Source organism: Muntiacus reevesi, chromosome 3, assembly GCF_963930625.1.
Source record: "Muntiacus reevesi chromosome 3, mMunRee1.1, whole genome shotgun sequence".
NCBI lineage: Eukaryota > Metazoa > Chordata > Mammalia > Artiodactyla > Cervidae > Muntiacus > Muntiacus reevesi.
Genome location: NC_089251.1, coordinates 116,549,502 through 116,568,261, shown reverse-complemented (window position 1 = coordinate 116,568,261; position 18,760 = coordinate 116,549,502). Strand labels below are relative to the sequence as shown.

The following is an 18,760-nucleotide window of genomic DNA, read 5'->3' as shown; positions in this document are numbered from 1 at the left end:
GTGGTTGATCATCACCGAATCCTGTGAGGCAGGCACTATTATTAGGCCCATTTACAGAGGAGGAAACTGAGGTTTCTCAGAGAGGTATGACAAAAAGATTCAGGTTCTGCTTGGCTGGAGTCTGAGAGCTGGCCTTTTGGCACCCGGGCAGAGGAGCAAAGCAGGAGGCCGGGTGGCCTTCCCAGCTGGGGCTCTGGGTCCCCAGAGCCGTTCCTGTTCTGGGCCAAGACTGGCTTCAGTGCGGCCCCGGCTGGCACCCTCTGCTGGCCATGCCCTGCTTCTGCAGAGTCGCTTTTTTTTTTTTTTTTTTTCAGGCTGAGGGAGACCCTGAGATGTGGGAGGTGAGTGGGCTCTTGAGCCAAGACCCTCACTTTAGATGGTGATACCTGAGGTCACCCAGTCAGTCGGGGGGCTGAGCTAAGGTTCGAGCCTCAGAGCTGTCTTATTCTCAGGCCCTCCCCCTTCCACCCCTCCCTGCTGGGGAAGGGGTTTTACTCCTGTAGCCTTTGCTTCCCACCCCCTGCCACATCTGGAACCCCTAAAACAGAGCCTCCAGCTCCACTGGTCCTCGGGGACCTCAGTGACTGTGGCTTGTAAGCTGAGAATCTGTCTCCAAAGGCAAATCTGGGATCCAGGAGTTGAGGTAATTTGGGGCATGAAGATGCTGACTATCCGTGTTATGCTGGGCAAGATTCTCAACCTCTCTGAGCCCTGTCAGATGGGAGTCAGTTCCTTTGTGGACTCTGAGGAACTGAAGAAATCTCTTTAAAAGAGAAGGTCTCTTTTACCCAATTTGAAGGCCTTCACTCAGACTTCTCCTCTATCTCCTCCCTTTTCCCCCTTGTCCTGCCTCCTCCCCCATCTTCCCTCTTCTTTATCTCTTTCTCCTCTTCTCCCTGCCCCCTACTATCTCTTCCACCATTCTGCAGTGTGGATATTACCTTTCAAACAAGAGGAGGGAGTTGAGGCTCGGAGAGGCAGAGTAACTGGCCCAGCAACACCCAGCCAGATGTTTTGACTTAGAATCCAGACTTTGACAAGTTGCCCCCTGCCCCATTCCCTCTCCATCTCCTCTCTCCTCACTCATCAGATCTCATCCATCAGCTTCTCCTATGAGGAGTGTCCCCAAATCCTCCATCAGCTTCTCTCCTTGTCCCTTGCCCATCCGAGACCCATCATGATGGCTTGGCAACTGCAGCAGCTTCCTTGCTTCCTCACAGGTCAGTGACTGTATGGTGGTGGACTTCAGGATCATTTCCTACGTGGGTGAGCTGGTCACAGAATTTTAAAAGCAGTAAGTGGGGGTTATGAAAAACCCCCAGGAGTGCGTGATTGGTGGAAGCCCCGGGACCTACCTCTCCGGAGCCATGAGAGGGACCTGCAGCTGGAAGAACAATGGTAATTAAGGTGAAACTCCCTGGAGCTACCGAGGAAGATGGGTTCAGACTCGAACGTTGAACTTCTGCTCCATCCCGGTGTGACTGTGAGGAACAGTCTTCTCCTGCCTTCTAGGATTTACAACCCAACCGGAGACAGGCCCTGCTATGCCTGCTGTAGACATGCCTCATGCCTTCCTCGTGCAGGGACCCCGAGGGAAGCACCACTCTCCCATCTTAAAGGACAGACTCAGGTTAAATACCCCCTCAAAACTACAGTGTCAGCCAGGGGCCCAGCCAGGATGTAGACTCAGAGCTCCAACATCAAAGCTTGCTGCCGTATCCACTACTGCACGTGTGTGTGTGTGTGTGTGTGTGTGTGTGTGTGTGTGTGCGCGCGCGTGCGCGCGCTTAGTCACAGTTCCATCTGACTCTTCACGACCTTTTGGACTGTTGTCTGCCAGGCTCCTCTGTCCATGGGATTTCCCAGGCAATCATGCTGGAGTGGGTTGCCATGCCCTCCTCCAGGGGATCTTCCTGACTCAGGGATTAAACTCACGTCTCCTGTGTCTCCAATATTGCAGGGGGATTCTTTACCCGCTGAGCCATCGGGGAAGTCCAACCACTACTTAGATCTGGCCTCACCCAAATCTAAGGGGAAGCACTAGCAGATTTAAAAATCACCGTCCCACAGTGATTTGGTGCTCACACCGTCTGTCAGGCAGAGACCTGAATGTTCAGCAGGGTGAGGACCCGTCTGTCACATGAAAAAGTAACACTTTTAAAATGTCAATCAGATCACATCACATTTCTTTTAGATGCTTTCCACTGCAGTCAGAATAAATCTAAGCTCTATTCCATACACCTGGTCCCTGTGCTATTGATTCTAGCCACCTTCATTCTTCCTTCCTCATGAAGACCCAGTCTCACTGGCTTCTGTAAGTTTCCTGATGGTGCCAAACCTGTAACTTCTGTTGTATCTGCCTCCTTTTTCCTTCTTAGTTCAGATGTCACAGCCTCAGACCACTTTGTAACATTTCCCCACCCCTTTTTCCCATTCTAAATCATGTTCCACCATTTTTGCTACAGCTGTGTGTCTCTGAAGGTATTTTACTTAGTCACTGGTATTGTTCACTTGCCAAGTTGCGTCCGACTCTTTGCAATCCCATGGACTGCAGCACGCCAGGCTTCCCTGTCCATGATCAACTCCTGGAGCTTGCTCAAACTCATGTCCATCAAGTCGGTGATGCCATCCAACCATCTCATCCTCTGTCATCTGCTTCTCCTCCTGCCTTCAATCTTTCCCAGCATCAGGGTCTTTTCCATTGAGTCAGTTCTTTACATCAGGTGGTCAAAGGATTGGAGCTTCAGCTTCAGTATCAGTCCTTCCAATGAATATTAAGGGTTGATTTTCTTAAGGATTGACTGGTTTGATCTCCTTGCTGAGAGTCTAAGGGACTCTCAAGTCATTAGCTCGCTTGTTTATTGCCTATCTTTCCCACTGGAACATGAGATTCATGAGGTCAGGGATGTTGTCATCCCCTTCACAGCTGTGTCCTCGGGACCTAGCATGGGACCTGGCACTTAAGAGGTGCACAATATATGTTTGTTGAATGCAGAAAGCCATCCCCAGCCCTGACTTCTCTTGCAAGCTCAGAGCAGTCTTTCACACCAATCCTATTTCTCCTGCTCCCACTGTCACAGCCCAGAGCTGATAGCAACCCCTCCCTGCCACCCTACTCTGCCTCCCCTGTTTCCCCTCAACATAGACTCTATGTCTCCCAGGCTTCAGGGCCAATGTTTCCTTTTTCCCCTCTGCCTCTTTCCCCTCATTTGACTAATTCCCACCTGACTGTCAGCACTAATTAAGACGCCCTCCATGCTTTCCTTTTTTTTTTTTTTCCATGCTTTCCTTTTAAGTTTTGTTTGCTTTTGGCTGTGCTGTGAGGCTTGTGGGATCTTAGTTTCCCAACCGAGGATCGAACCCGTACCTCCTGTAATGGAAGCACTGAATCCTAACCACTGGACCACCAGGGAATCCCATCCTTTTAAGTTAATACTCTCTCCTGGCTCCTATAGATTTACGGTCCCTCTTGGTCCAGAAGGCGGTCCTCTCTTTGTCTTTTAAGAGTGTCTCTCTCTTTAAGGAGTTCCTCAAGAACTTGGACCAATCTGGTTCATCATGATGTCTTTGGCACCCAGCCCCAGGCTGGCCTGGTGCAGACATTCAAGAAATATTAAGCTGGGTTGGCCTCATCGTTGCTGCGATGGGGACTTCGGGTGATTAGACGGGCCAGACCATTGTCTCCCAGCTGTATGACCCATGGCAAGCTACCTCCTCTCTTTAAGACTCAGTTTCTACACCCGTAAACGAGTATAACATTCCCAACGTCTCAGGGTGGTGAGGACTCAGGAGAAGCTTCTAGAGTGTATGTAATGTGCTGGCACATGGAAACTGTTGGATCAATGGTGGGCCCCTTTCCTGGTATGGTCTTGGGCCTGGGCTTAGCAACTGCCTCTGTGAGCAACCAGCCTCAAGCCCTCTAGGGAATGAAAATGTATATTCGCTGGTGGGACCTGGGCCCAGGACCCCTGAGGAGCCCCCAGAGCTGAAGGAAGGATATAGGCAGACCAGATCAAGTCCTGAACTGGAAGCCGCTTCACTGAATTTGAGCCATGGCTCCATAATTCACTAGCTGTGCAACCCAGAATGAGTCCTCACACCTCTCTGAGCCTCAGTTTCCTGATCTGGAACAGCAGCTAATAACACTTATCAGTCTAAGACTCAAAATAACACTGACAGCCTTTCTGCCTCTGCGGCCACCATGGTGCCTGTGAAAAAGCTTGTGGTGAAGGTGGGCAAAAAAGAAAGAAGCAGGTCCTGAAGTTTCCTCTTGACTGTACCCATCTTGAGAAGATGGACTCACGGATGCTGCCAGTTTTGAGCAGTTTCTTCAAGAGACAAAGTGAATGGACAAGCTGGGAGTCTTGGGGGAGGGGCTGTGACAATCGAAAGAAGCAAAAGCAAGATTACTGCAACCTCTGTGGTGCCTTTTTCCAAAAGGTATTTGAAATATCTCACCAAAAAATATTTGAAGAAGAATAATCTATGTTGCGTGGAGTTGCTAACAGCAAAGAAAGTTACAAATTGCACTACTTCCAGATTAATCAAGATGAAGAAGAGGAGGGTGAAAACTCAGTTATCTTGGGAGGAGGGGCTTTCTTGGTGGCTCAGTGGTAAAAAAAAAAAAAAAAAAAATGCGCCTTCCAATGCAGGGGATATGAGTTCAACCCCTGGTCCCAGAAGGTCTCACATGCCTCGGAGCAACTATTGAAGCCCACGCACCTAGAGCCCATGCTCCAAAAGCAGCCCATACAGCAAAAGAAGGCACCTCAATGAGAAGTCCATGCAGCAACTAGAGAGTAATTCCCTCGCCACAACTAGAGAAAAGCTTGTGCAGCAACAAAGACTCAGCACAGCCATAAACAAATAGATACAATTTTTTTAATAGATTCAATTTTAATTGTATCTATCTCCAAACTCAGTTATCTGGAATATTTTGTATGGGTTTTTGAATAAAACTTTGGAACCAAAATAAATAAAGAATACGGACAAAAAGCCAAGTTCTGGGTAGGTGCTTGATTACCCTCAAAGCAATCTCCTGTCCTTCTCCTAATTCTTCCTGTGATTTGGAGTGTGTGTATCCATAAGGCACCCTAGAGAGGGCCACGACCATTCTAGGTGGCAAAGAAGAGACTTCCCATCCTAAATGCTTACCTGCAACCTGGGTTAGGCCCTGGGACGCTGAAGAACTCTGGACACTCAGGAAGATCCCCAAGTGCTTGTGACCTCACCAGGTGTGCCAATGTGTAAGTGACCAGTCAGCTCCCCAGGAGGTGTCTGTGGAGTCCTCCCAATGGAGATCTGTGCAGTTTGGGGGGACAGAGGTACACCCCTCTCCCCCTCCCATCCACATCCCCATTCATGCATTCATTCATTCTTCCACTGCTGTATTTCCAGAATGTTGCACAGAGCCTGGGACATAAATCTCAATAAATAAATGTTAGAAGAACAAGTTTTTACATGCAACACACCCTTATTGATTGCCTACTGCTCTTAGCCCTGTGCTAAGAGATAGTGTACTGGATGGTGCACATAAAGGAACTGGTCCTGACAGCTCTCTCCCGAGATCCCGCAGGGGATCTCTAAATCCTCCCAGCTTTTCCCACCCCAGACCCAGCTTCCACTGGTTGCCACGCTCCAGGCATCAGGACTTTCCCCAGAACTGAAGTAATGCCCAAGCACCCCACGCATCATGGAACCCCGGAAGGCAGCACGCCCACAGCCACAATTCTTCAAGTCCTGTCTTTCATGCCCGGTCCATCCTCCAGCCACGCTTGCCCATCGTCTCAAACCCTCAAACACAGCCACCTCCCCGCCTCCCAATGCCCTACATCTACCTGGGGTTATACCCGACGCGGCCAGCAGGTGGCGCCGAGACTCCCCTTTCCCCTTCGCTGGACCGGACTCCAGACCCCACCGGGACCCCGCCCCTCCCTCCTCTTGTCCCCAGCAGGGACAGGCGTGGACTCGGTGACCTCTAACTGACCCCTCTCCTTCCTGCTGGCTCCTGCGATGAGGCCTGAGGAGACTCCAGTTGCTCCTGCGGGCTCCGGGTTGTGTTTTCCTGCCTGGTGGGTGAGGAGGGTCCCTAAGGGGCCAAGCTGCAGCTGGTGGGGCGGGGCTGGGCGGGGTTGGGCTGAAGGCAGCTGCCGGGGAGAGAGAAAGAGAAGGAAGGAAGGAGAGGAAAAAAGAGAGCGAAGAGGGAAAGGACTGGAAGGGCGAGGCGCTCTGGCTCCCTGGCTCCTATCCCAAACAGGTGGAGGTCCCAGCTGAGGCTCACCCCAGGATAAGGTATGTGGCTGAGGAAACAGAGGGGCGGGGGTACTGAGGGGCTAGTGCTCAGCCAGAACCCCCGAGCCCCCTCCCATCTCACCCCTTACAAGGTGACCAGACAGACTTGGGGGCAGTACAGGTAGTTGTGGGGTGGGCATTGGGAGATGAGGGCTCCACTGACGCTCTGGACTTGCTCTGTGAATCTGCGCCAAGCTCTGAACCTCAGGTTTTTAATCTAAAATGGAGACAGAGGCAGGGGGCATCTTGAATGTGTTGTGGGATAACTTTGCAAGGTGTCCCCTTTTTAAAAAGAATTAGGTCTTCCAGGGGCTTCTGAAGACCAGAAGGTTTTTAAGACCCAACGGGATGCCCCCTCATGGTGGGATTTCAAACAATGGGGGAGGAGGCTCACTGAGAGAGAAGGGGGGTCCCTCCCTGTCCCGGGCCCTAAGGCCCTGGTCTGTTCTTGGCTCCTCAACCTTCCTTCTCTGACTGGGACTCAGGGTGAAGAGAGACAGAGGGTGGGGGGTGGGGGGCTTCCCCAGGAGTTTGGTGCTCCAGAGATGCTCTCATCATTAGGGAGAGGGTGGTGGGTGCAGCGTGAGGGTGTGTCTCTGCCACTCCAAGATCAGAAGAGTGGATGAGACTGAAGGATGTGTGGGCCGAAGCAGGGACAGTGGTAGGCATATGGATGTCCCCAGGGTGATGACGGAGAGGCTCTCAAGCCCTTTCTGAACTGTGGCTGCACTTTATAGAGTCATTAGCTCATTCACTGCATTCAGCCTGAAGGGCGGGGGTAGGGGGATCGCTGAAACAACTCCCTCATGCCTGCTCTTGAGAAGAGATTGTTCCAGATTGTTCTCTTGCTGGGGAGAAGCTGGCTCTAGGCTCTCAGGGATCCCAAGCGGGGAGACAGCCCAGTCAGGCACGGGATGGGGAGTCAGATGGGCCTGTGTTCCCATCCTGGCTCTGCTGTGGGTCCTTGGGCGAGTCCAAGCTGCCGGCTCCTCCAGTGCAAAATGCGGACAGCAGAGCGGGCCCTGACAGGGTAGCAGTGACGTGAAGCGAATAAAGGCCCCCGCGTGCATCTGGCACCTCGGAGATGCTCTCTGTGGAGAGAAAAACGGAGGTCCAGGAAGGGGAGGGACTGGCCTGCGGTCTCAGGGCCAGGCCCTCACCCTCTCCCTCCTCGGCCCCAGGGTAAACACCGAGCACCCTAGCACCTACTGAGCACTCTATAGAGTCACCCCCATCCCTCCTGGGACTGCTCCCCGCGGCTCCCTCCTGCCCCAGTCTGCAAAGCCTTGGGCCTGGGGCAGGGGCGGGGTGAGGGTGGGGACCCCCAGGCGAGGGGGCACAGAGGAGAGTCTCCGTGGCACTCGCCCTCCCTGTCTCCCCGAGAAAGGGCAGCGGTGGCGGCCAGGTCAGGGCAGTGGCGCGGCGTGCACAGGCGCCGCGAGGCCGGGGCTCACTCAGCACGGCGGGGCGCCGAGAGCCCGGCTCGGACTCGGGCACAGGCGAGAGGGTGGGAGCGCCAGCGGGCGCAGCCCCGAGGGCCGGGTCGCGGGCCCTCGGGGTGGGGGCGGCTGGGGGGTGCCCTCCGGCCCTCACCCCGCCCCCGCGCCTCTCCCCGCAGCGGGGGCGCCCCGCCCCCCCGGGCGCCCGACGTGGACGCGGTCGCAGCCGCCGCCGTGCGGGAGTCGCTGTCCGCGGAGCCGACATGCAGGCGGCGCGGGGCGGCGCGGGGCGGCCGGGCCGGGCGGGCCGCGGGCCGGAGCGCCAGCGCGGGCGGCCGCCGGGCGCCGGAGCCGCGTCCCCCTGCGCCGCCCCGGGCCGGCCGGCCGGAGCCGCCGCCATGCACCGCGCCGCGCTCCGCCTGTGGCTGGGCTGCGTCTGCCTCGCGCTGGTGCAGGCGGGTAAGGGGGCCCCGGGCGGGGGCGCGGGTGGGCGTCCTCCGGTCCCTTCCCTGCTCCCTGGGGACCCCGTCTTTGGCCCGCTCACTGCTCCCCCTTCGCCCCACCTCCAGCCCCTTTCCTGCCTACTTGACCCCCCCCCCCCCCACCCGACCTCCAGCTCTCAAACCACTTCCCGCCACCCCTGGCCCTGGGATCTAGGGTCTTGGGATCCCCAGCCCCCTCCTCCGTTGCCCTGACCCCAGGCCTTTCCTTCAGGAGCCCCGGCTCCTTTCTCTGGCCCAGGGAGCAGCTGAGGACACGGTCCCCGAACCTAAGGCCTCTCTCCCTGTCCCCAGAGCCTTGCAGGCTAACTCTGCAGGTCTGAGCGGCCTGGGTCCTGCGGGGGAGAGGGGGAGAGGATTGGCACCCGAGGGCACTGGGAGGGGGGGGGTGGACCCCGAGCCCTGAGGCGACTGCCCCCTGGGGCCTGGCCTCCTGGGCACCCTGCCTCTCCAGATGCCCTGGGCAAGTCCCGTCTGGCTGCTGCCTCCTTGCTAGTCTCCCTTCCTGCCCCCCGCCCTGGCCCAGTGCCGGCTCCCTGCTTCCGTCCTGTGTCTGTCTCCCGTCCCCCCTCGTCTCTTCTCCGGTGCACTGTCTGCTGCCCCTGTCTGTGTCCCTCTGTCTCTCTTGGACTCCACGTCTGGCTTTGTGTCCCCAGGCCCCAGGCCCATGGGGCAAGGGGGACAGCTCAGGCTTAATCTTCTTCCCCTTTCAGCGCCTGCCCCTGGGGGATACAGAAGCTTCAGTGACTCTGGCACCCCTCTCTTGGAAGGTTCTTGCTTCCTTGACCCCTACCCTCCCCCCACTCTGGTTTCCTCTGGTCCCCTTTGTTCTGTCCCAGCTTCCAGAAGGCCCTCCCCTGTTCCTTTGACTCTGCTGGAGGGGCCCTGCTCTCAGTGACCCCGTCTTCCTCTGCTGCCTCCCCACCTGCCTCCTGGGGTTGGCAGGGTCTGGAGAAGGCCCTTCCCAGGGATTCTCCTGCCTGGCCCTCCACAATCCTGGGGCTTCCTCTCTGGAGCCTCAGTCCCATCCCAGGGCTCGCCAAGCTAGACTCTTCTCGACCTCTGGGTCTTTCTCCTTCCCTCAAGGTCACTCGCTTGACAGTTCCATTTTGTAGCAAGAGCCCTGGACTGGGAGGCCTTCTGACCGCTTTCACCAGACTCACCTTCAGCTCCTACAACCCCGGCCACCTGTCTCCTCCATGCCTGTCCCCTACCCCCACCCCCCCACCTCCCGCTGCCCCTCCATGAGCCCTGGCCCTGGCCCAGGCTCATCAATTTCAGCTGGACTCTAGTGGGGCCAGTTGTGGTCAGCATGGGCCCCTGCCCTGGATCCAAGGAGCCTGGGGCTCCCCAGGCCTGGCTCTTCAACCCCTAAGAAACTGAGACCACCCCCGGGGGCCAGTCCCACCGGAGGCCTGGATTTCTTCCTCGTCACCGCATAGCCACCTCAGGTTCCCCTTTCTTACTTACGAGACGGTGGATCTGCGCCTCACAGCGGGGGTGCTCAGACTCAGGTGCCTCCCCACCCCCAGACAGCCCCTCGGCCCCAGTGAACGTCACTGTCAGGCACCTCAAGGCCAACTCTGCGGTGGTAAGCTGGGATGTCTTGGAGGACGAGGTTGTCATCGGATTTGCCATCTCTCAGCAGGTAACGCTCAAGGGTCCCTGGGAGGGAAGAACACATCCAGATACAAGTGATGGGTGGGAGGGGAGGGAAGCAGAAAGAGGAACAAGGAGTAAGAGAGATGGACAGAAAGCTGCACAGGCGGCTGGGAAACAAAGCCCCAGGAGGGAAACCTATGGTTGGAACCTGGGAATTAAGGGCAGGATTTTGATCATAAGCCAGTTTAGGACCTGGCTCCAGTTCATGGGGTCACAAAGAGTCAGACATGACTGAGCAACTAACACACCAGTTCTCTTGGGTTTCCCTCGTGGCTAAGTGGTAAAGAATCCGCCTGCCAGTGCAGGAGACCCGGGTTCGACCCCTGGGTTGGGAAGAACCCCTGGAGAAGGAAATGGCAACCCACTCCACTATTCTTGTCTGGGAAATCCCATGAACGGAGGAGCCTGGTGGGCCACAGTCCATGGGGTCGCAAAGAGTCAGACATGGTTTAGTGATTAAACAAAACAACCACCACCACCAGTTCTCTCAAGATGTATGTCCTTGGACAGCTTCTGAAACCTCTCTGAACCTATCTCCTGGCCTGCAAAATGGAGAGGTGGATACCTGCCTGCAGAGGTGATGGGATGCTTGAGTCAGATTGTGGCTGTGGGGGGTTTAGCACGGTAGCTAGGGTGAGGCCTCATCACTGCTGGAGAGGTGGGGAGATGTGGCGTGGGGGCCCTGGCACTGAAACCCGGGGCCTGGCTTTGCTCTTGGTAGAAGAAGGACGTGCGGATGCTGCGCTTCATCCAGGAGGTGAACACCACCACCCGCTCGTGCGCGCTCTGGGACCTGGAGGAGGACACGGAGTACATTGTGCACGTGCAGGCCATATCCATCCAGGGTCAGAGTCCGGCCAGCGAGCCCGTGCTGTTCAAGACGCCACGCGAGGCTGAGAAGATGACCTCGAAGAACAAAGGCAGGCCCGGGCCACCTTCAGCACGGGATGGGGTGTGGGGACCGGTGGTCTGGGCTGGAGCGGTGCATGACTGACAGAAAGCACAAAACCTGCCCCCCCCCGCCAGGGGCCCTGCCACCTAGTCAGGCAGCCCCTGAGCTAGGGAGGTCCACTCTGGTCCCCCAAACAAAGGGACTCAAACTCACAGCTTTAAGTCCAGTTACTGCCACCTAAGTAGCCATCAGTATGTTCTCGAATCTCTTTTTGAGCACAGGTAGAAATAAGCCCTGATGCTGGGAAAGATTGAGGGCAGGAAGAGAAGGGGATGACAGAAGATGAGATGGTTGGATGGCATCACTGCCTCAATGGACATGGGTTTGGGTGGACTCCGGGAGTTGGTGATGGACGGGGAGGCCTGGCGTGCTGCGGTTCATGGGGTCGCAGAGAGTCGGACACGACTGAGCTGAGAAATAAGCATTTAATATTGGGGCTTGGCCCTAGACGGGTGGCTATTGGAGGGGCAGGGAGCTCCAGACCTTAGCGTCTCTCTCTGCACAGATGAGGTGACCATGAAGGAGATGGGGAGGAACCAACAGCTGCGGACGGGCGAGGTGCTGATCATCGTTGTGGTCCTGTTCATGTGGGCTGGTGAGTCCGGCCCCGAGCTCCCCTTCACTTCACCTGGGTTGGGGGCGGGGGTGCGGAAATGGGGGACCCTGACCAGACCCTGTTCTCACGGAAATGAAGGGCGAGGGGCTTGGAGACAGTGAGAGAGGAGGATTTAAGAACCCAAGTTCTGCTCTGGAGGGCCAGATCTGACCCCTTCTCTAACTTACCCCTCACCCCAAAAAAATAGCAATTCAGTCGCTGCCTGGGTGGGGTTGGCCAAAAGGTTCATTTGGGTTTTTTCCATGACGTCATACGGAAACCCAGATGAACCTTTTGACCAACCCAGTAGGATTCTATGAGTGCTTGCCCTCCCCCACCGTCACGAGCAGCCACGGTTGCAGCAGCCTCTCTGTCCTCTTCTGGGTGGCTGTGCCTCTCGGTCTGAGCAGCTTCAGGTCCGAGCAGCTCAGGCTTGGGCCACCCTCTTATCCCACTCATCATTCTAGACGCGGCTCCGAGACCGCCTGAATGAAGCCTCCCATCCGTGCATTAGACTATTTCTCCTGCCTCCGTGCTCCCATGCCGCACTGTGCTCCTCTCTGAATGTAGCTCTTCCTAGCTAAGTTAGTTGGGCTCCTCTCTCTCTCTTTTCCCACTTGTCTGTGAGCTCCCTGAGGATAGAGACCACGGTCTCTGCACGCAACCCAACCAGAATTTACTGAACAGCCACTCCATTCCAGAGAGAAGTGCCACAGTTGGGACTACGAAGAGCCCGGTGCTTGTAAGGATCTCAGCCTGGGAGACGCCGGGCCCGTATTTAACTATAATTCGACGTGATGAGTGCTGTTAGAGCACCGTGCATGGGAGCAGAGGACAGGGACTTCATTCTGGGGCTCGGAGTAGAAATCAAGAAAAACCCAGAGAGGAGGTAGATGGGGATTGTGTTTTGAAGGATGAGTAGGAGTTCACCAAGCAGCCAAATAAGGAAAGGTATTCTGGGCATGGTGTGTGCGAGAAGCGAATTAAGCTCAGCCTGGCTCGGTGCAGCTGTGACCCTAGAGAGAAGGTAGAGAGTGAGGAGGGGAGGATGGTGAGGCTGTCAAGTGGACTGAAGTCCTTTTGAAGGAATTAAACACCATGTCAAAGTTATATTAACATCCGTGGTTGAGAGGGCATCCGTGGTTGTTGAGGCATATGAGAAAATATGCTGTATAGATGCAAAGAAAAGCAGACACTTGAAAGAGAAAGGAAAAACACAGGACTGTACAAAAGGTTAGGTTTGCTTATGTGGCGTGCTATTAGACTTGGCACAGATAGTATTCATATAATCGTAACAATATAAAATAGCGAATTAACCCCAAATTGTGGTGTAATTCTACTAGAATGATGGGGAAGGAAGTAGAGGGGGTTGTTGGGCTCTGTCTCCCATGGAGGGGACAGATAACCTCTAAAACAGATCAAGAAGTAGTACTCTAGGCGTTCCCTGGTGGCCTAGTGGTTAGGATTCTGGGCTTTCACTGCTGTGACCTGGGTTCAGTCCCTGGTCAGGGAACTAAGATCCCGCAAGCCATGCAGTGTGGCCACAAGAGAAAAAGAAAAAGCACTGTAAATCAAGTATAGAGGTGAAAATGGGGAAGGCCCCTATGAGAGTTGGAGGTGGTTGCATTAATATTACACTTAATGGCCTTTCAAAAAAATCAAAAAATATTAGTTTAGCAGCATTAAACATTGAGGAGAGTGCAGGCCCTGGAGTGCACACCCCAGCTGCACCCTGTGATGGTGAGTGAGTTGTCTGAGCTCTGCCTCAGGTCCTCCTTGGTAACCTGGGGAAGGTAATAACTGGTGCCCCCCGAGAGCTGTGAGAGCTCAGCGAGGTGGACTGTCAGGCCCTGGCACGTGCTTGATGGATGCTCTCATTGCTCTTTGCTCTAAAGGATAGGGGAGCCCTCTGAGGTTTAGAAAAGGGGGAGGAGGAGACAGGGTCAGAAGGGTGTTGTGGGAAGGCCGGTGAGGTGCAGGGGTTTCAGGGCTAGGGACAGGTGGACATGGGAACCAGAGGCAGCCTCCTGCATCGGAGCAGGTGACAGGCCACCTGGAACCTAGACCCGCAGGAGCTCAGCCAGGTCTAACGGGAATGAAGCGGAGGGACGGGGACTGGGGCTCTGGCCTCTGACTCCTCCCCCTTGTCCCCTGCAGGCGTCATCGCCCTCTTCTGCCGCCAGTATGACATCATCAAGGACAACGAACCTAACAACAACAAGGAAAAAACCAAGAGTGCGTCAGAAACCAGCACACCAGAGCACCAAGGCGGGGGGCTTCTCCGTAGCAAGGTGAGGGTGAGATCTGAGCCCCGGGGCTGGCTCCCTCGTAGTCCCTGGGATACCGAGGAGTCAGCTTGGGGCCTGGCGTGGCTGCCGCGGGACAGAGCCAAGCTTGGCTGCTGTCCGTGTGACACCGGGCACGCTGCAAATTGATTTTGGATCCTCTCCTTTTGCAGGGTGCCAGGGGCCAGGAGGGGTTTAACCAGAGGGCAGCAAATGCGGGGGCAGAGTTCCTGGTTGATGCGGGATGACGAGAGTTGGGGTTCTGGGCTCATTCTGCTCCTGCTCTGCTCTGTGACCTTGGGCAGGTGCTTCACCTCTTTGTACCTTCGTTTCCTCTCCTGTGAAACAGATATGAAAACCCTGTCAGTGCTTGCTCTGGGCAGCTCAGAAGGAAGACGTAGAGAATGGGAGAGAATCTCATGGTTCTGACGATGGTTGTCCAACAAACATCTGGCCCTCTCCACATTTCTTCCCCTCTCCGTCTCCTTACACCCTCTGGCTTCCTGTCCTCTCTCTCGGCTTCTATCTGGCGCTTTCCTGAAGCCTCTTATTAACCCCCATCTCCAGAAGCACCTCAGCAATGTCAGTGGCTGAGGCTGTGCTCAAGAGGCAGATCTGCAGGAGGTGAGAGGACCGGCCGGCGGGGCGGCTCTGCTGGGGCCCAGGACCCTGTCCTGGCCATTCAGCTGAGCGAGGCCAGAGGCTGGGCGTGAGAAGGCAGAGAGACCAGGCATCCAGGCGGGGTTCCTGCTTGCCTTCCACCTGAGACGAGAGCCTGGCTTTTAGGCTGCAGCCCTGCTGCTCCCTTCCTCCTGGTGTCTTCTCCCTTTTTCCAAACCTTGCAAGAACTCTGTTCAATTCAGCCCTGGCCGCTTCTCTCATTTTTTCCCTCCCAGTTTCCAAACAAGCCCTCGGTGAACATCATCGAAGTGTGACTGCCTGTCTGCAGGGAGAGGGATTTTATTTTTCTTCTCTGCCGGTTCCCGGGTCCATGGGCTCAGGGAGAGAGGGGACTGCCGAGGTCGGAGAGGGGGAGGCCCCGCTAGCTGCACAGTCTCCCTCTGCATTCCCATCCTGGTCTGGTGACGAAGGCTAAACTACAAACCCCAATTCTGCAAAAAATAAAACAAGCCACCAAACTAAAAGGCCTGGCCCCATTCTGGAAAAGGCAAAGCTGCATGAGACACAGCCTTCTTTCTGCCTCCTCGCCTCTCCTGGACTGGCCTCCTCTCTGAGAAAATGCACAAAGCTCCTGGGAGCTGACACGCACCTGGACTGACAGAAGCTGTGTCTTTCAGGGAAGCTGTGGGGCTGCCTGCTGGGCAGAGTCCTGGCTGCCATCAAGCCTTCGCTGGATCCAGCCATCAACGACTTGTTTGTGGTGCGATGCACAACTTTGCGAGTGTGTAAGATGTTTTCTGTTCTGTCTCTTTTGGAAAACACAATCGAAGGGCTTCACTCCAGAGGGCAGAGGGATTCCCTGACTGGTGGCCTGGATCCTGTACCTTCTTTGACCCTTGTTTTTGACTGTAAGGTCATCAGTGTGGGGTCTGAAGAAGACAGAATGGGAAAGAGACCTTTGAAGGTATGGGCTCCATTTCTTTAGAAAAAAAAAAATCTCTTAGAGTTGCAACAGTGCTGGCTTGCACAAGTGAAAAGATACGTCCACATGGGATACCCTGGGGGCTGCTCATCACCCCCTCTGGGTTGGACTCTGCTGGAAGGCAGGCCCAAGCCATTCACCATGGACAGTCAGCAGTCCCGGCCTCTGGGGTCTCCATATCTTGCCATCTCATCCAGGGTTCTGCGAAAGCTCCCCAGGGTCCTCATGTCCTTCCCTAGAGCCTGAGTGGTGTGAGGTGATGGGTCCCTCCCTCCACTGCCTCTTTCTGGTTTAAAACACAAATGGTGCTTGCTAAGGGAGGGCAGAGCCTTCCCTGGGACTGACAAGTTTCGGCTGCAGAGTGTCTGCGTGGGAAGAGACGGACCTCTGCGTCTTCCGGCGGTGACTGAGGATGAGCGCGTAGGAGACCACGCCTGGCACAAGCCTGGCACTCCATGGGCGCCCAGTGCATACCTGTTGAACTGAACGATAAGAGCAATGGCCCCCAAGCCAGAGAGCTGAAAGCCATTACCCAGTGACCGCCCCTTCCTTCCGGTCTACAAGAGCTCTCGTGGCTGGGGCAGCCGCCACTCTGCTTTGCCCAAGTGTGGAGCACGGAGGGAGGAGACACAGGGTAAAACGCAGATGTCGGCAACACTAAGGGCTTCCTCATGGGAGGGCATGAGGCTCCACTCATTGTCTTGTGACTTCCATCCCTGCTGAATGGGGCTGCAAGGCCAAGGCTCCTTAGGGCAGAGGTCCTTACCTCTGATCCAGTTAGAGCAATAACCACTTTTTAAATGTAAAATAAAAAGACAAATGAAAAGGCACATCCTCGTCTTCTGGTAAATGCCCAAATGTTGCCCTCTTTTTCTGGCAGTTGGCAGCAAGTCAGGATGTGTGGAGGAGGGAGGCAGTTCTCTCTCCGTTTTGGCCTGCAGCTTCTTTAGGGACAAGCCTGCCAGCCAAGCTGGAGTTGGAAGGGAAATCTCGGAACAGATGGGGGTGCACGTGTAGGAGGAGAAAATAGCTGCTCTATCCTATGACTGAGCCCCTCCTCCCCCCAACCCCAAACCGAGGTTGGGCTGCCTCATCACATAGGTATGCAGGCTGGAGCTCAGTTTTTAAAACAAAGGGTTTTCCCCTCTGGATGGGGTTGGTGCTTTCCCTGGCCGAAGGAATGCACACAGCCCTGGTTCTCCCAGCGTGAGGGGGAAGTCAGGAAGAACTGCAGGAGCTGCTGGCTGCTGCCGCTCAGAATTCACAGCATGCTGTTCAGGCTGTTAAAGGAACATCATTCTGATCCTGCAGCAGGCTGGAAGGTAGAGTAATGAGGCCATTAGCCAATGAGCAGACCAGTAAATGGGGCACCTTGAACATTTCTGTCCAGAGTGGGGAGGAGCTTAGAAAACATAGCTGAGTGGGGCTTAGAGCAGGCTATTCTAGAAGGTTTTGAGAGCAGAAGGAAGCAGGTCTTGGAGTCTGGGTAAGAAAGTGGGCAATTGATTAGCACACAGAACTCCAAGCCAGATCTCAGAGGTACTTCCCAGCCCCTCTGTGCCCGTCCAGTGCCAGAGGATGGAGAAACTCCAGGTTGGCATCTGGTATAGACAACTGTCCACGGGGTCCTGGGAGCGCCACTTGCGGTCTTCACCTTGTCAGTGCCTGAAGCACATTATCTTTTGGTTTGAGGGGAGTGGAGCGAACTACACTCCTAACTAAACTCCATTCCCTGTAATCATCTCCCTAACCTCCCAACTTCCCCAACAATTGAGCTCGTCTCCAATTAACTGGAGTTGCACAGTGGAACCCGACAACTGTGACTTGGGCTGTTTCCTTTTTTCAGCCCTCACTTGGATCTACAAATCCCCCATAGCTTGGGAAGGGCCCAGGCAAGTTGCCTGAGACTGAGACCCCCGCCTGGAAGACCACAACAGGCCTGTGGGAGGATCCCTGGACTGAGGCAGGAGACCTTCAGGCCAGTTACTTCTCTGAGGGGCCCCTGGTCTCCTCTGTCAAAAGGGTAAGGACAGAGGATTCCCAGATCCCACCCTCGCCAGAGTAGGAGCCGAAGGGCTTCCCTCTGAGAACAGCACGGAAACCCCAGGGTCTGAGGAGAGGAAGGAGGACTGGTGAATTTCCATGGGGCAGGAGTCTTTCCTCTCTCCAGTCCAGTCCCCTCAACCCCAGTGCGGGCCTTCTCTGGCAAAGACCCTGATGCTGGGAAAGATTTGAGGCAAAAGGAAAAGGGGGCCGCAGAGGATTAGATGGTTGGATAGCATCACCAACTCAAAGGACATGAATTTGACCTAACTCTGGGAGATGCCACCATCTCCCAGAGGACAGAGGAACCTGGCGTGTTGCAGTCCGTGGGGTTGCAAAGAGTCAGACATGACTTAGCCACTGAACAACAGCTCCTCTCAAATCCACTTTAAAGATATCTAGTTCAGGCCTTTATAGAAATAGGTAGTATCTCACCCTTCTAGTCATGTGATGTTTCAGACCTCTAGTTTCTCATCCTCTTTAAACCTATTTGACAGATTTTGGATTTTGCTTTTAAAAAGTGGCCTCCAAGAACAAAATGCTTCTGTAAACAGGACAACCCTCGTCCCCAAGCTCCATGGGTACAATTTGCCCAAACCCTCGTTATTTGAAGATCTTTGTATACAAATAATTCCTTAATGATTCAGCATTTCAGGATTAGATTTTCCAAAAGATGACATTCCACTGCTTCCCAACAGGTGCTTGGAGGGTCAGATTTTCTGTCTGTGGCATGTTCCAGTTGTCACAGGGTGAGGATGGTGGGCGGGGGGGGGGGGGGGGGTAAGATTGACAAGGCGGGAGCTTTTAGTTAAGGAATTCCACTGTTAGCCAGCTGATACTTCCTGTGACAAGTGGACATTTTTTTCCTGACAGGTGCTCTGGCCTATAAAGCAGGCATACCCTAGAATCAGCTTAGGAATAATTGCCTTCTCTTAGAAAAGCGGGACAGCACTAAGAAAAGCAGGGAGCTCTGCTTTCTAGTTTTAGATGGTTGGGATTTTTTCTTTCTGTACAAGCTCACAAGAGGCTGGTTAGAAAATGAGCTTTTAGAGCAGGTCCACTTCTCCTCCTCCTCACTTCTCCACAACATAAAACAAACTGAGGGTAAGAGGCATCACCAGCTCGGAGAACCCCGCCTGGTCTCTGAAACCTTTGATGCCGACAGTAACACACCGTTTAAAAGGAAATAAGCAGTTACTGGACAAAGGAACACCTACGCCTGCAAGGACAAAATGGGTATGTGTATATACGCAAGTCAAGAGACCCTTGGGTTCAGACAAGACTATCAAATAGCTGAGTATCTAGCAAATTAATGTTGAGCCTTTGGCCTGCACTACAGAATACATATTAGACAAAACTACAGCACAGCAGGACAGAGACCCTGTCCAAA

General features: G+C 54.7%; 1 protein-coding gene and 1 pseudogene across 3 annotated transcripts; both read left to right on the top strand.

Moving 5' to 3' along the window:
• The first annotated feature begins 4,201 nt into the window (after positions 1-4,201).
• On the top strand, positions 4,202-4,617 carry LOC136164093 (large ribosomal subunit protein eL22 pseudogene; annotated as a pseudogene).
• Positions 4,618-6,012: 1,395 nt separating this feature from the next.
• FNDC5 (fibronectin type III domain containing 5) lies at positions 6,013-16,157 on the top strand. Of its 3 annotated transcripts, none has more exons than XM_065930329.1 (7): positions 6,013-6,071; positions 7,910-8,189; positions 9,763-9,878; positions 10,614-10,812; positions 11,350-11,439; positions 13,597-13,730; positions 14,621-15,156. In XM_065930329.1, exons 2-7 carry the CDS (start codon positions 7,994-7,996, stop codon positions 14,657-14,659), a joined length of 774 nt encoding a protein of 257 aa, XP_065786401.1. In that variant the 5' UTR covers positions 6,013-6,071; positions 7,910-7,993; the 3' UTR covers positions 14,660-15,156. The 3 variants fall into 3 exon arrangements, with proteins under 3 accessions (XP_065786401.1, XP_065786403.1, XP_065786400.1); XM_065930331.1 differs by lacking the exon at positions 14,621-15,156 and adding an exon at positions 14,074-14,594; XM_065930328.1 differs by having other exon boundaries at positions 6,030-6,071; positions 15,023-16,157.
• The last annotated feature ends 2,603 nt before the right edge of the window (positions 16,158-18,760 follow it).